Source organism: Myotis myotis, unplaced genomic scaffold (genome assembly GCF_014108235.1).
Source record: "Myotis myotis isolate mMyoMyo1 unplaced genomic scaffold, mMyoMyo1.p scaffold_m19_p_31, whole genome shotgun sequence".
NCBI classification, from domain to species: Eukaryota; Metazoa; Chordata; class Mammalia; order Chiroptera; family Vespertilionidae; genus Myotis; species Myotis myotis.
Window position 1 is genome coordinate 745,370 of NW_023416337.1, and position 16,482 is coordinate 761,851.

Sequence of the window (16,482 nt, forward strand, 5' to 3'; positions counted from 1 at the left end):
TTGAAAAGTGCCGGGGAGGTACGGGGAGGAAGTAAATGGACATACTTCAGGCCAGTGGCCGGAGGGTGGGGATTGGGAGGTTAGAAGTACTGGTAGGTGCTATTCCTTTGTTGAGCTCTCCCACCCAGCTGGCCAGGTACAGGTGGACACCAAATCTGTGCTCTCCACTAACTTGAATCATACTGTTCACCCTTCGCTGGTGATTCCCTGAGACCTTGTTCTCTCCAACTGCTTGCCTGGCCCAAGCCTTTTCCAGTGGCTACTCCACAAAAGCAGCTCACCCCAGCTTGTGCTGTGGACTTTCCCGAAAATCTGCAAACCTCACAGAGTGCTCTAGTCTTGTGTTGCAGATTTTCTCAAATGTCTACAAGCCCCACACATGTGGCAGATGCCCTTCCGAGACTTGTGTGAGACTTTCCCAAAGGCCCACAAACCCTATTCGAGCAGCGGCCGACCTCAGCGTGCACTGTAGCTCCTGGCAAGGGGCCCCAAGCCCAGCACAAGTGGTGACCAGTCTCAGCTTATACAGTAACTCCCAACAATTGACCCAAAACCTGGCATAAGTGGTGGCCAACCTGCCTGTAACATATCTCCAACTAAGCAACCAAAAGCCAAGCAAGCAGCTGGCCTCATCTCACATCACAATGCCCACCAAAGAATCTGAAGGTTGGCACAAGTGGCACCTGGCCTTGGTTCTTAGCATAGCTTCTCTCAAGCACCTCCAAGCCTAAAATAAGTGGAATAACTGTGTTGCTTATACCAAGCAACTCCCCAAGTCTGGCATAAGTGGTAGCTGACTTTGCCCTCCCAAGATCCAGACTGTACCAGAGCCCCATCCAACCAGTTCCACAACTGACATGCTGAAAGACAGTTTTGGCTGGCGTCAGAAGCTCCAACACAATGAATCCTCCATGGGGACAGCCCCTGCACAACAGCTGGTCCACTGTAGTCACAGCCAGCTTTCACAGCCAGTCTGCGTGAGGGTCAACCCCACCCACTGATGTGCCAGCAGCAGCAGTTAAAGCCCAATCACAACAGGAGGCCCAACACAACCTACATGAGACACCCCTCGAGCACCCAGCTCAGGTGACCTGGAAGACTGCCACTGAGCCCTACAGCATACATCCATACTCCTCTCTCAAGACTTGGAGATGTAGCAGATCTACCTAATGTAGAGAGACACAGGAAGTCAACCAAAAGCATTCAAAACACTGGTTAAAAGAATGCTCCTTGCCCTATGGGAGAATAGATGAATTCTGAGAACCTCAACAAAGAGATAGAAAACATAAAATGAGATAGAAAACAAAAAAGAACGACTCAGAACTGAAGAATATAATTACTGAAATGAAGAATATACGGTACACTAGATGAAGCAGAGGAAGACAAGGTAGCAGAACACATGCAATTGGACAGCAAAAAGAAAAATTTTTTATTTTTTAAAATATATTTTACTGATTTTTTACAGAGAGGAAGGGAGAGGGATAGAGAGTTAGAAACATCAATGAGAGAGAAACATTGATCAGCTGCCTCCTGCACACTCCCTACTGGGGATGTGCCCACAACCAAGGTACATGCCCTTGACCCGAATTGAACCTGGGACCCTTGAGTCCGCAGGCTGACGCTCTATCCACTGAGCCAAACCAGTCAGGGTGAAAAACAATTTTTAAAATGAGGGTAATTTAAGGCAGGGGTCCTCAAACTTTTTAAACAGGGAGCCAGTTCACTGTCCCTCAGACGGTTGGAGGGCCAGACTATAGTTTTTAAAAAAACTATGAACAAATTCCTATGCGCACTGCACATATCTTATTTTGAAGTAAAAAAACAAAACGGAACAAATACAATATTTGTATTTGCATGTGGCCTGCGGGCCATAGTTTGAGGACCCCTGATTTAAGGGAACTCGGATAACATCAGGTGTAACAACATTCACATAATAGAGGTCCCAGAAGGAGAAGAGGGAAAAGGATTGAAATCCTATTTGAAGAAATAATGACTGAAAACTTATCTCACTTGACAAAGAAAAGATACAAGTACAGGAAGTACACAGAGTCCCAAAGAAGATGAACCCAAAGAGGTCCATACTAAGACACATGATTAAAATGCCAAAAGTTAGAGAGAATCTTAAAAGCAACAAGAGAAAAGCAACTAGTATGGACAAGGGAGCTCCCATAAGACAATCAGCTGACTTTCCAACATACAAATTGAAGGCCAAAAGGGAATGGCACAAAATATTCAAAGTGATGAAAGGTAAAATTTATAACCAAGATTGCTCTATCCAGTAAGGCTATCATTTAGAATAAAAGGAGAGATCAAGAGTTTCCCAGGCAAGAAAGAAACTATAGGAGTTCATCACCACTAAATCAGTTTTACAAGAATGTTAAAGGGACTTTAAGTAGAAAAGTAAAGATTAAAAAAAAGAAAATGTAGAAAGAAAAAATTTTCACCAACAAAGGCAAACAATAAAAGCAGTGGTAGAAAGGTTAAAGACAAAAGTAGGAAGAGCATGTGTACTTACAACAATAGATTAAGGGATACACACGAAAGAGATAAAAGAAAGTGACAAAAACATAAATGTGTGTTGGTGAGTAAAAACTAGTGATTTTAGAATGTGTTCAATCTTAAGAGAAAATCAACTTAAATAGACTGCTATAATTTATAGCTGCTATAAATACTGCTATAAATATATATACAGTACATGCTAACCAAAAATCTCTAAGAGACATAAAATAAATAAAAAGAAAGGAATCTAAACATAACACTATAGAACAGCGGTTCTCAGCCTGTGGGTTGCGACCCCTTTGGTGGTCGACCGACCCTTTCACAGGGGTTGCCTAAGACCATCCTGCATATCAGATATTTACATTATGATTCATAACAGTAGCAACATTACAGTTATGAAATAGCAACAAGAATAATTTTATGGTTGGGTCACAACATGAGGAACTGTATGTAAAGGGCCAGAAGGTTGAGAACCACTGCAAAAGTCATCAACATAAAAGAGAAAATAGCAAGAGAATATAAAAGGAATAAAAGAAATATAAAAACAACTAGAAAACAAGTATGAAATGGCAATAACTGCATACCTATCAATAATCACTTTAAATATAAATGGATTAAGTGTTCCAATCAAAAGACAGGGTGATTGAATCATCAAAACAAAAACCAAGACTTGAACATATGCTGCCTAGAAGAGACCTACTCCAGATAGACACACAAACTGAAAATAAAGGATGAAAAAAGATATTTAATGCAAATGGAAACAAAAGCTGGAGTGCCAATACTTATATCAGACAAAATAAACTTTAAAACAGAGGCTATAGTAATCAAAACAGCATGGTACTGGCATACAAACAGACACATAGATTATTGGGCTAGAATACGGATCCCAGAAATAAACCCATACCTATATGGTCAATCTATGAAAAAGGAGGCAAGAATATAAAATGGGATAAAGACAGTCTTCAAAAATGGTGCTGGGTAAACTATACAGTAAAATCCAAAAAATGAAATTCCACCCTTTCCATTATATACAAAAATAAACTCAATAGATTAGAGACTTAAATATAAGGACTGAAACCACAAAACTAGAAGAAAGCATAGACAATAAACTCTGACATTTGCCTTAGCAAGACTTTTTCTGGATATTTCTCCTAGGGCAAAGACAACAGAGCAAACATAAACAAATGGGACTACATCAAATTAAAAAGCTTTGCAGAGCAAAGGAAACCATCAACAAAGCTAAAAGGCAACCTACTGAATGAGAGAAGATATTTACAAATGGTATATCTGATAGAGGATTTATATCCAAAATATATGAAGAACTCATACAGCTCAACATTATAAAAAATAATCTGATTTTAAAATGGGCAGAAAGAGGTTAAGGGGGGGAGGGAGGATGGGGGATATTTGCAGTACCCTCAACAATAAAAATAAAATCTATATTAAAAGCCAAAAATAAAAATGCACAGAGGACCTGAGTAGATATTTCCCTAGAGAAAACATACAGATAGCCAATAGACACATGAAATGATGCTCAACATCACTAATCATCAGGGAAATGCAAATCAAAACCTAATGAGATACTACCTCACACCTGTCAGGATGGGTATTATCAATAAACCAACAAACAGCAAGTGTTGTTGAGGAGGTTAAGAAAAGGAGCCCCTTGGGATCTGGGGGATTGTAAATTGGTACAGAAACGTAATGAGCACACTCTACCTATATAAAGCTACCCATATTGATTCAGTAGATGTTAAACCCAACTTGTTACTCTAACCTGATATTTCTCTCAGAACTAGAGTTTGCATGTTAAAAATTTTGTGTTTGGTATACTTTACAGTTCAGTTTCTGTGTGAGCCTAAGGAGCAGCCTGACCTTCAAGGCCGTTGCTATTGCTGACTGCCCAGACACAGATGGCCAACTCAAGGATGCTGACCATGAGAATCCATATTGGGAACAGCCAGGACTCTGCCTTCATGTCCACAGCCCCTCCCCCTGCTTTCCCTCTCCCTCCTTATAAAAACCCCTGCCTGCACTGAAATCTTAAGATGGATTTTTGAGGATGGGGAAAAGTCTCCCATCTTCTTGAGATGTGGGCACTCAAATAAACCCCTTTCCTCTCCATTGTCACCTGCCTCGGGATGTGCTGGCTTTCTTTGCGGCAGGCAGCCGAACCTGGGTTCCTTCGGTTGCAGTGCAGCCAATATGGAGTGTCCTCCAAAAATTAAAAATAGAACTATCCTATGACCCAGCAATTCTACTTCTGGTTATTCAAAGAAAAAACAAACAAACCACTAATTAGAAAAGATATATGCACCCCTATGTTCATTTCAGCATTATTTACAACTAGAAGCCTGGTACATGAAATTTGTGCACGGGTAGGGTCCCTAGGCCTGGCCAGCAGTCAGGGCTGAACTGTGGGGTGACTGGCGGGATATTGGGGGGCCCCTGCTGGCATCTGCCCTGGCCAGCCTGGCACTTCCCACTTACCAGCCCCACCGTTGCTGCTGCCGCTGGCTGCCTCCCTCTGCAGGGCGACCGGCAGGGCAATCGGGGGGCCCCCGCTGGCACCTGCCTTGGCTGGCCTGGGGCTTGTGGGCTGGAGGCAGCTCCTGTGTTGAGCATCTGCCCCCTGGTGGTCAGTGCGTGTCATAGCAATCGGTCATTCTGCCATTCGGTTGATTTGCATATTAGGCTTTTATTATATAGGATAGCCAAGATGTGGAAGCAGCCTAAGTATCCATTGATGGACAAAGGGATAGAAATGATGTGGTACTATATACAATGGGATATTACTCAGTCATAAAAGTGAGATCAGTGATCCTCCTTGCTCTCAGGCTCTCGCTGCTGCATTAGCCTGCTCACTCTCATCCTGCAATGCCTATGCCAGCTCCACCTCCTCCTCCCTTCACCTCCAGCTACATTGCATCATTGTGACTCCACCACCATATTCAAAGTGTGCCCCTGGTCCAAGGCTCCCTCTTGAAAAGGGGCTGGAGGTGCTGAAGGGCCTCATTGAGAGGCCTACAGGACATCAGCCCCGCCAGGGAACGTGCAGAGCCGGGGCGTGTCCCACGTCTCACCCTGCACTCCGAGGGCTTTGGCATGTACCACTATGACCCCCACCAGCATGTCCAAAATACTAAAATGTGCTGGCAATTAAAGCATCATCACCCTAGGGCTGCTGATAATGTGGACACCTTGGCACTGGTATTTGAATCTTCAAATCAAAAAAAGGTTTCAGACTATGAAATTAAGTTAATGGGTTTAGATGTTGAACAACGTGTAAGTTCCTGTGCAAAAGACAGAGTGACATTTTCTGCAAGTGGGGAACTTGAAAATGGAAATATTAAGCTGTCGCAAATAAGTAATGCCATTAAAGAAGAGGAAGCTGTTACCATAGAGATGAATGAGCCAGTTCAGCTAACTTTACACTGAGGTATCTGAACTTGACCAAAGCTACTCCCCTCTTTCCTACAGTAACAATCAGTATGTTGCAGATGTACCACTTGTAGAGGATCACTTGCCGATATGGAACATTTAGAGTATTATCTGGCCTCAAGATCAAGGATAAAGAAGGATCTTGGGCCCTAGCTGGTTTAGAGTCAGCCTGCAGACTAAAGGGTCTCAGGTTCAATTCCAGTGAGGGGCATGCATTTTGGTTGCAGGCTCGAACCCCAGTCCCAGTTGGGGCATGTGCAAGAGACAACCAATTGATGTGTCTCATATCGATGTTTCTCTCTCTCTGTCTCTCCCCATCCCTTCTACTCTCTCCAAAAATCATTGGAAAAATATCTTTAGGTGAGGATTAACAACAACAAAGGTCTCTTCTGTCACCAAATGTTTACCTCTGAATACATCCTATATAATAAAAGGCTAATATGCAAATCAACCGAAAAGCAGAATGACTGGTCGCTATGATGCGCACTGACCACCAGAGGGTAGACACTCAATGCAGGAGATGCCCCCTGGTCGTCAGTGCGCTCCCACATGGGGAGCTCCGTTCAGGCAGAAGCCAGGTTTATGGCTGGTGAGCACAGTGGCGGTGGCAGGAGCCTCTCCTACCTCAGCGGCAGTGCTAAGGATATCCAACTGCCGGCATAGGCAAGCTGGCCTAAGCCTGCAGTCGGAAATCCCCTGAGGGCTCCTGGACTGTGAGAGGCACAGGCTGGGCTGAGGGACCCCTCCCCCCAAGTGCATGAATTTTGTGCACCAGGCCTCTAAGTATGTAAATAATGTTTTCTGTAAACCTATTTTTTTTTTTCCCCATTCTCTACTGGATAAAGTGTCAAGTCAAATCTGGTCTTATTAACCTAGAACTACTGCCTTATCCAGAAATACTCTTTAGGCTTTTTATAACAAAGGGTTTTGGCTACTAATGCAGTTCTAAGAATTGTGTTTACAATTTAAATAAAAGTTATTTGAATTTCAAACATCACAGGACAGTGCTTTCATCTGAACCACAACTGTTGCAAGTATCATAGGGAATTCACACCTAATGCTACCTTTTTGAGTAAATGTGTTTTATTTTTCAGTCTAGAGCAGCCAGACATAAATACACTGGATAATAGCTGTAAAAAGTGCTCCAAGTAGCTGACAAGATATTTGGGGGGATTCATTTGCCAAACTGATTTTTGTGTGATTTTTTTTTATTTAAAAAATTTTAAATTTATTGATTTTATAGAAAGAAGAAGAGAGAAACATGGATTTGTTGCTCCACTTACTTAAGCATTCACTGGTTGATTCTTGCATGTGCCCTGACTGGGTGTGAGGAAACACGGCACTTGGTTGGAAAGCCTGTAGGGAGGGTTCTCTGAAAGGTCAGAGGCCTCTAGGGGACCTTGCTGAAGGCGGCAGCCCTTCCTTGACTTTTCCAAAGAAGTCTGAGCCCCCAGGTGTTTTGCTAGACTCTTTATGTTTAGACTTTGAAACGTCCTTGTTTAAAGGATGCATGTATCTTCTCAAGGATGCTTACCCAGCTGATAGTATCTAATAGTTAATTTTAGTTCAAGCTGTTGTTACAGTAAAAGCCTAAGGAGGCATGCAAATGGGCCTGTTTGGTTCCTATGGCCAAGCAGTCCCTTAGCCCTCTCTTTCACAGAAACGTGTGTCAGAGTAGTCATTCATCCGTCACTCAGGGTCTGCTGGTCAATCCTGGCAACTGGGGATTGAACCTGTAACCTTGGCATATCATGATGATGCTCTAACCAACTGAGCTACCTGGCCAGGGCTGTATTATTTTGACTCAAGAAATGAATAGAGGAGAATAGAACACATTTTATATATTTCATTATTTTGTCATTTTTGTTAGCAAAAACTAACACTTTTTCAGAAGCTTAATGTACTCAAAGTGTGTGGGCTTTATAACACTAGCATTGTTGCAGGGCAGTGTTTCTTTAGCCTAGAGAATCCTATATAATAAAAGAGAAACGTGTAAATTGACCGTTCCTCCACTGCACTCACCAGCCAATCAGGGGTGAGTGTGCAAATTAACCTGACAATAATGGCAGGTTAATTTGCATATGCAGATGTCAAACGCCCCCGGAGGCGACTGTGGCTGCGGGCTCCCGGGACCATTACCGGCCACGGGAGGCGAGGCTGGCCAAGCCACACCCGCAGGCTCCCGGGACCTTCGCTGGCAGAGAGCAGAGCAGGAGAGCAGGCGGAGAGCAGGAGGTTTGGAGGACTTGGCAGAGCAGGAGGCCGCTGGACATAGAATAGAGAGAGAGAGAAGGCAGCTTGGAGAGCATGGCTCCCTCTGTCATCCAGCTTCCTTATCACAGCTGTGGAAACTGACAGCAGGGAGGAGGAAGTCCCCCTCTCCCCCCCCCCCCCCCCGCCCCAGAATCAGCCAGAATCAGCCGTTGGTCAGACAGCTCTCAGTGGTCTGACAGCCAGGACTCTCATTCACCTGCATCTCAGATTGTGACAGTAGAGAGGTGGGACTATGTCTAAAGAACAACTGTTGATACAATGTAGCTCTGCAGCCGAAAGATGCTGGTGTTATCCACAGAAAATGTCTGAAGAGCAACTTGCGTCTGATCTTGAAAGAAGGCAGTGCCTGCGACAGCATGTATCTAAAGACCAGCTACTGAAAAAATGTCGCTCTGATGCCAAAAACACCGGTGTCATCAACAGAAAATGTCTAAAGACCAACCTGCCTTTGAAGTTGAAAGAAGCTGGTGGCAACGACAGAATATGTCCAGAGAACAGTCATCAACAAGTACTACCAATACTGGTAGGAACTGCCTTCTCAGCAAGAATGGAGTACATGAGGATGCAATCCTCGAACATAATTGTGGTGGAATGACTGTTAGATGTGAATTTTGCCTATCACTAAATTTCTCTGATGAAAAACCTTCCGATGGGAAATTTACTTGATGTTGTAGCAAAGGGAAAGTCTGTCCAAATGATATACATTTTCCAGAATACCTGGCATATTTAAAAAGATTAATGACAAACGAAGATTCTGACAGTAAAAATTTCATGGAAAATATTCGTTCCATAAATATTTCTTTTGCTTTTGCTTCCATGGGTGCAAATATTGCATCGCCATCAGGATATGGGCCATACTGCTTTAGAATACATGGACAAGTTTATCACCGCACTGGAACTTTACATCCTTTGGATGGTGTTTCTCAAAAGTTTGCTCAACTCTCTATTTTGGATACAGCCGAAGCTACAAGTAAAAGATTAGCAATGCCAGAAAACCAGGGCTGCTCAGAAAGACTCATGATCAACATCAACAACCTCATGCATGAAATCAATGATTAACAAAATCGTACAAGATGCTACATGAGGTAGAAAAGGAAGCCCAATCTGAAGGAGCAGCAAAAGGTATTGCTCCCACAGAAGTAACAATGGCGATTAAATATGATCGTAACAGTGACCCAGGTAGATATAATTCTCCCCGTGTAACTGAGGTTGCTGTCATATTCAGAAACGAAGATGGAGAACCTCCTTTTGAAAGGGACTTGCTCATTCATTGTAAACCAGGTCCCAATAATCCAAATGCCACTAAAATGAAACAAATCAATATCCTGTTTCCTACATTAGATGCAATGACATATCCCATTCTTTTTCCACATGGTGAAAAAGGCTGGGGAACAGATATTGCATTAAGACTCAGACAACAGTGTAATTGACAATAATACTAGACAAAATGTAAGGACACGAGTCACACAAATGCAGTATTATGGATTTCATCTCTCTGTGCAGGACATGTTCAATCCTATTTTAAATGCAGGAAAATTAATTCAACAGTTTATCGTGGATTCATATTCAAAAACGGAGGCCAATTGGATAAATTTCATCAAAGCAAACCAATCTAAGTTGAGAGTTGAAAAATATAGTGGTTTGATGGGTTATCTCAAATCTAGATCTGAAAATGATAATGTGCTGATTGGTAAAATGATAATACTTCCATCATCTTTTGAGGGTAGTCCCAGAAATATGCAGCAGCGATATCAGGATGCTATGGCAATTTTAACAAAGTATGGCAAGCCCGATTTATTCATAACCATGACATGCAACCCCAAATGAGCAGATACTGCAAACAATTTACAATGCTGGCAAAAAGTTGAAAACAGACTTAACTTGGCAGCCAGAGTTTTTAATATTAAGTTGAATGCTCTTTTAACTGATATCTGTAAATTCCATTTATTTGGCAAAGTAATAGCCTAAATTCATGTCACTGAATTTCAGAAATGTGAACTGCCTCACGCTCACATATTATTGATATTAGATCAGGGGTGGGCAAACTTTTTGACTCGAGGGCCACAATGGGTTCTTAAACTGGACCGGAGGGCCAGAACAAAAGCATGGATGGAGTGTTTGTGTGAACTAATATAAATTCAAAGTAAACATCATTACATAAAAGGGTACAGTCTTTTTTTTTTTTAGTTTTATTCATTTCAAACGGGCCGGATCCGGTCTGCGGGCCGTAGTTTGCCCACGGCTGTATTAGATAGTGAGTCCAAATTACGTTCCTCTAATTCCCTTTCAATGTGCATGAATTTTGTGCACCGGGGCACTAGTCTTTTATAAGAAGCAGACATTTACTAGACCTGTGATAGGGCCCAAGGAGGATGTTTGTGCAAAACATTTTTTTCTCCAGTATAAACAGCCTTATTTGGAACTTACTCCCTTAAAGGATGAAATGGCTTAAATCCCATGGATGTTGGATTCAACCGAGAAAGTGAAAAGGCCCAGCAGCTGGGAAACGGGCTGTTTAAATGTTCCCAGGACCTGTGCCACCAGGCCACTCACTGGCTCCTCTGCACCAGGGGCTTCATCACAGCCCGTTCCCGCTGCATCTCGTGTTTGGTGGGTTAAAGGGCTGAGGCCAGTTCCCGGGCTGAGGGCTGCCGTGCCGGGCTGGGGGCTGTGCTGCGCTGGGGGGCTGTGCCTCTCTGGGGGGCTGTGCCGCTTTGGGGGCTGTGCCGGGCTGGGGGCTGCCGTGCCGCGCTGGGGGGCTGTGCTGGGCTGGGGGCTGTGCCAGGCTGGGGGGCTGTGCCGGGCTGGGGGCTGTGCCGGGCTGGGGGGCTGTGCCGTGCTGGAGGTTGTGCCGGGCTGGGCGCTGTGCCGGGCTGGGGGCTGTGCCGGGCTGGGGGCTGTGCCTGGAGGGAGCCCGCAGTGAGTGGCCTGATGGAACTTTGAGTGGTAAGTATCTTATCCAGCCTGGTGATGGTTCCAACACTGTGCATTTGTTAAAACTCATCCAGTTGCACTTTATGTAAGTTATACCTTAATAAATCTGACATTTAAATAAAGAATGAAATCTTGCCATTTTCAACAACATGGATAGACCTAGAGGGTATTATGCTAAGTGAAATAAAGTCAGACAGAGAAAGACAGATACCACATGATTTCATTTCTGTGTGGAATCTAAAATCAAAATAAATGAACAAACCAAACAAACTCATAGTTACAGAGAGCAAATGGCTGGCTGGGGGATGGGTGGCGGGGGGGTGGGGTTGGGGGGGCGCTTAAGAAATGCAAATCGCCAGCTCTGCACAGGCCGCAGAGGCCGCACAGCAGTGACGCTCACCACAGGGAGGGGCAGTACTATTGTAGGACTGTGGTGCCGGGCGATCACGTCGTAAGGTGTATAAATTTCCAACCCCTGTGCTGTACACTGGAACTAACGTAACAGTGTACGCTAACTGTAATTGAAGGGGACATTGTTAAAACTTAAAAAGACAAAAGTATCGCCGTAACCGGTTTGGCTCAGTGGATAGAGCGTCGGCCTGCGGACTGAAGGGTCCCAGGTTCGATTTCGGTCAAGGGCATGTACCTGGGTTGCGGGCACATCCCCAGTAGGGGGTGTGCAGGAGGCAGCTGATCGATGTTTCTCTCTCATCGATGTTTCTAACTCTCTATCTCTCTCCCTTCCTCTCTGTAAAAAATCAATAAAATATATTTTAAAAAAAAAAAGACAAAAGTATCTGTGCTGGTGAGCAGGCCATGTGTGGCGAGCCCTGCGGGCAGTGGCCTCGGCGCCCGTCCAGCGAACCGAACCAAGGGGAAGGAGGCCGGAGCAGGCCCAGGGCCGCGGGGCAGCCATTTCCCGGCCGAGGCTGCGCTGCAGATGGAGGCGCAGTGGCTGCGAGGCGCCCACCTGCTGGGGAGCAGACCCGCGGGGCTCCCCGCACCCCCTGCGCCGAGCAGATGTGGACGCTTTTCCTGTGTTTAGCGGGACAGTGCAGAGTCTGAACCCACATTTCCAACAGAACACGGTGCCGCGGCACCCAGGGGCCTGCTGGCTGAGCGCCAACGTGCGCGCCCTATGTCCAGAGGCAGGGAGCACCGAGCAGAGGGCAGGCCTTCCAGCCCAGCCCAGGGGAACCACCTCAAAACCTCCACCGCAGGCCGTGAGCGCTGCAGAGCGCTGGGCACCGGGCCGGCTGGCGGGAGGGAGACCAGGCGACTCCAGCCCAGCTGAGCCGTCCGGTCCCCGCAGCCTCGCCCGCAGGGACCCTGGCAGCACCGGTGGACGAGGAAGCGGGTCTGGGCACAGGCGGTGGTCACGAGGCTGAGGGGACAGCCACTTGCCAAGGTGGGAAGAGCAGTTGGGCTTGTTTTCAGGTCTTGGTTTTCTGACCGGCGGGCATGGGTGAGAACTGTCACTGCACCCCGGAGTCTGTGGTTACAGGCTGAGCGCGGCCGGGGCCCACCTTCCCACTGCGGGGAGGACCCGAGCTCCCGCTGCGGCCGGCAGCAGGACTCACAGCAGTGGGACAGCACCCGGGCCACCGCCTGCAGGAAGGCACGCGCCCGGGGATGCCCCACACAAGCCGGGTGCCCGCGGCCGGCAGCGGGGCTCACAGCAGTGGGACAGCACCCGGGCCACCGCCTGCAGGAAGGCACGCGCCCGGGGACGCCCCACACAAGCCGGGTGCCCGTGGCCGGGCTGCGAGTGGCGCATGCACGCAGAGCCTCATGGAATCGGGGGGGGGGGCACCCCGAGCTCAGGGAGGACCGCACAGCCCTCAGTCCCAGGCGGCCCATGGGGCCTCGGCATTGCTGAGGTCAAGGCCTGTTTGGCCGCTGCCTTCCCCTGCAGCGCTCCCTGGAGGGGGCGAAGCCGGCAGGAGGGGCCTGCGCTGCCACCAGCCAGCGTCCTTGCGGGCCACTGCGTGAGGTGCAGTGACTCAGGTCACGAGGGAGGGAGTGCTGGGAGCACCTTACACGCTGCTGGCCGCTGTCTTTGTTTTAAAATATGTATTTTTTATGGATTTCAGAGAGGAAGGGAGAGGGAGAGAGAGAAACACCAATGATGAGAGGGAAGCATGGATTGGCTGCCTCCTGCAGGCCCCACACTGGGGATCAAGCCTGTAACCTGGGCATGTGCCCTGACCGGGAATCGAACCGTGACCTCCTGGTTCATAGGTCAACCACAGCCACACCGGCCAGGCCACATGCTGCTGCCTTCACCAGTTTCTCTTGGCAGCCCTTTCCTGGCCTGGGTTCCTGCTTCTGCCAATAGAACTGTCACAGGTGAGCACCTAATCCAAAAGGAATCCCAGCTGCTGCCACACGCGTCCAATCGGGGCTCTTCGCTCGGTGCCGCGCGGCAGGGACAGGCAAGGTGACAGCCGCGGCCCAGGGCCTCTCCACGGGCGTGGCAGGTGGCAGGTGGCATTGGCAGCACTGCCCCCTGGTGGCTAAAAGGTGTCCTTGTTACAGCTCTCCTGAAAGAAGAACATCTTTGAATTCCTGGCAGAACAGCCAGCCTCCCGTCCCTCCTTTCCCCACAGACGGTCTCAGGTGTGGCCAGAGGCCTCGAGTCTCCTGTCCTGTGTGCTCCCCCTGGGCCAGGAGGGGTTCTGAGGGGAGCTGGCCTGCGGGCAGCAAGGAGGGGCCTGGGCAGCTTTAACCCAGGACACCGTGAGAGCTCGGGTTTGAGCTCACGCTGACGCTGACCGCTCCGCCATGGGATCCATCTGGTCTGGCCCTGAGGTGGGGCCAGGAAGGGATGGCCGATGCCTGGCCTCGCGGGGCCAGCCTCGGAATGCCGGCCCGCGGCCTGGTGTTGGGAGGGGGCACGCCGCCTCCTGGGCCCGCCCAGCAGATTCCAGCAAGTGCTGAGGCCACACGCAACTGCTCTTGCCAGCACCCGACATCCCACCTGCCCGGGAGGTGGGGATGGCACGGGGACACTTCTAACCAGAGGCACTGGCCCTGCCTCTGCACCCACATCCCTCCGGTCCGTCTGACTTCAGTCGCCTGTGAGGGCCCCACTCCTGGCAGAATGGGCCCGAACCATCCCACAGAGGGTGCTGCCCGCGGGCCACGTACCCACACCTTCCTCCAGCTCTGCATCATGCGACCGTGCTCCCCGGCCACAGCCCTCCAGGTGGCCAGCTCTCTGGTCCACTTCTCCTGGGGGGTCACCTCTGCAAGAGAGAAGGGGCCCCAGGGCCCGGCTCTGCAGGCGCCGCTGCTGGACGGAGCCGCCTGCGCCGAGTGGCCCTGGGTAGGCCTTTACCCCAGGGCCTCACCTTCTCGCCCTGGGGGCTTCCCAGGCCACCAGCCCCAAGGCACTGGCCCTGCCCTCCCCTGCACTGGCACTGTGCACAGGCAGCAGCGGGCTAACCCCCCACACCCTTTGGGACGATGAGACGCTGGGCCCTGGGCGGGGGAGGGGGGTAGGCTCAGAAGCCAGCTCAGCTGAGCCGCCGTGGCCTCCCAGGAGGGGAAGGACCTGCAGCCTGGACTGTGAAGGCAGTGACAGGCTGTCGGGAGGCACCACCCTGAACCAGCTTCCTGGCAAACACAAACACGAACTGTGTCGCTGCTTTGGACAGCAGCACAGGCCACCAGTTCCTTCGGCAGGAAGCGGAGCTCACACCTGAGCAGACTGGAGGGCCGGGTGGCGCCCCGACGGCCGGCCCGCCTGCCCCGCACAGAAGGCGGGACGCAGTGCACACAGGAGTCGTATCTCTATCTCTAACCCATCCTCGCGCATCTGCCCGCCGCCCACACCTGCAGGAAGGCGGGTGAGAGCGCGCTCGCTCCTCCTGTGGCTGTGCCTGCGAGTTCTCTCCCAACTCGTCAGCTGTCCGTGAGCCGCCACCCAAGTCAGGCCCTGCTGCCCCAGAGCGTGTGTGTCCCCCACCTGCCAGCGGGGAGATGGGCTCCTGCCTCTGACCCAGAGGAGGGGGCACAGGGCCCTCGGCCAGGCGCCTCCGGCTCTCACCACAGCGACTCTCTGGTGGCTCTGCTCACCTAACTGAGATGCGTGTGCCCGTCACGCTCAGCGGGTGTTCTAGCTCATCCTGAGCACCAGCAGGGATTTCACAGAAATGAACAGAACAGAGGGTCCGGGGGAGTAAATATTTACAATTATTTTTCTGTTTCCCAAACCCTGAATAAAATGACAAAATTATCTATCCATCTATCTATCTATCCATCTATCTATCCATGCATCTATCTATCTATCTATCTATCTATCATCTATCTATCCATGCATCTATCTATCTATCTATCTATCTATCTATCAATCATCTATTTATCTATCTATCTAAACACACGCCTATACTCTTGAAAACAGCGACTAGGGGAGGAAACAGCACGAACATGGGAGGGGAAGCTGTGGGGGAGGGGGCAGGGGCCGGGACAGCTCCCCGGCAAACGCAGAGCGGGTCCTGGGCCGGCCCTGGGGACCCCGAGGGGCAGCCTCACAGAATAGCCGGGAGCCATGGCAGCAGGAGCTCTAAGCCACTGACTCCCAAAGCTGCGTGCCCAGCCCTCCCAGAGCCGCCCGAGGAGCCTCCCTCCCGCCCCAGAGGAAACTGGCCTCAGAGGGCACAGCAGGGTCTCGGCAGCACCGCTCAGGGCGGGTGCACAGAAAGCAGACAGGCTCGCTGGCGTGTCCACCAACTGACAGCCGACTGACATCCCGCAGGGCCTGTGCTCCAAGGGAGTCGCAGCGGGGACCCCGCCCCAACTCCCCCGACAGCACACAGGCAGGGGAGGGGTGCGGGCAGGCGTTTCTCTGACGCTGGCGCACAGGAACCCCCTGGGGAACTTCCTAACCCAGTGCCCCTCCCGGGACCCCTGGTTCAGCAGCCCCGGGCGGGCCTGGAGCTCTGCATTCCTAACGCACTTCTAGGAGCCCCCAGGGGGCGGGCGTGCAGGGAGCTGACCTCCTTGGGTGAAAGGGCCCCGCCAGGAGGCATCCTTGGGCCCCTCTCTCAAACTAAGCAGACAATCGAGGGCCATGAGGCCCTGAGGGAGAGAAGACAGGAAAACCAGCAGAGCAGGCAACGTGGAGGGAGAAGGAAAGCGAGAACAAGCCTCCGCACATCTCAGGGTGGAGAGAGGACTGTGCCATGAAGCAGGAACGGGTTTAACGAGCAGAGCGGATGTAAAGCTCTTCCTGTGACCGGTGACGGTGAGACGGTGAGGCCGGAACAGGAGCAGGTGTGCCCGCTACGAAAGGCGCCAGGAGAGGGAAGCGAGAGGCGGCCAGGAGAGGGA

At 49.6% G+C, this 16,482-nt stretch overlaps 2 protein-coding genes and 1 pseudogene across 9 annotated transcripts in view; 2 read left to right on the plus strand and 1 right to left on the minus strand.

The window, feature by feature from the left end:
- SECISBP2 (SECIS binding protein 2) overlaps nucleotides 1-4,684 on the plus strand; it is a 39,077-nt gene extending 34,393 nt beyond the window's left edge. Inside the window, exon 17 of the mRNA XM_036302360.1 lies at nucleotides 4,340-4,684. Within this exon, the coding sequence (XP_036158253.1) occupies nucleotides 4,340-4,398 (59 nt within the window). The 3' untranslated portion in view covers nucleotides 4,399-4,684. The remainder of the gene's footprint in view (nucleotides 1-4,339) is intronic.
- Nucleotides 1-16,482, minus strand: part of SEMA4D (semaphorin 4D) — a 122,360-nt gene that overhangs the window by 4,014 nt on the left and 101,864 nt on the right. For 2 of the 8 annotated variants that reach the window (XM_036302347.1, XM_036302352.1), the window contains 2 exons: nucleotides 14,299-14,396; nucleotides 11,845-13,691 (listed from right to left, as the gene is read on the minus strand). The exons of 2 other annotated variants lie outside the window; for them this stretch is intronic. In XM_036302347.1, coding sequence (XP_036158240.1) covers nucleotides 13,665-13,691; nucleotides 14,299-14,396 — 125 coding nt within the window. In that variant the 3' untranslated portion in view covers nucleotides 11,845-13,664. Of the gene's footprint in view, nucleotides 1-11,843; nucleotides 13,692-14,298; nucleotides 14,397-16,482 lie in introns of those variants that run through there. 4 more of the 8 variants (XM_036302351.1, XM_036302355.1, XM_036302348.1 and 1 more) reach the window with 3 other exon arrangements.
- LOC118652518 lies at nucleotides 4,884-6,173 on the plus strand (annotated as a pseudogene).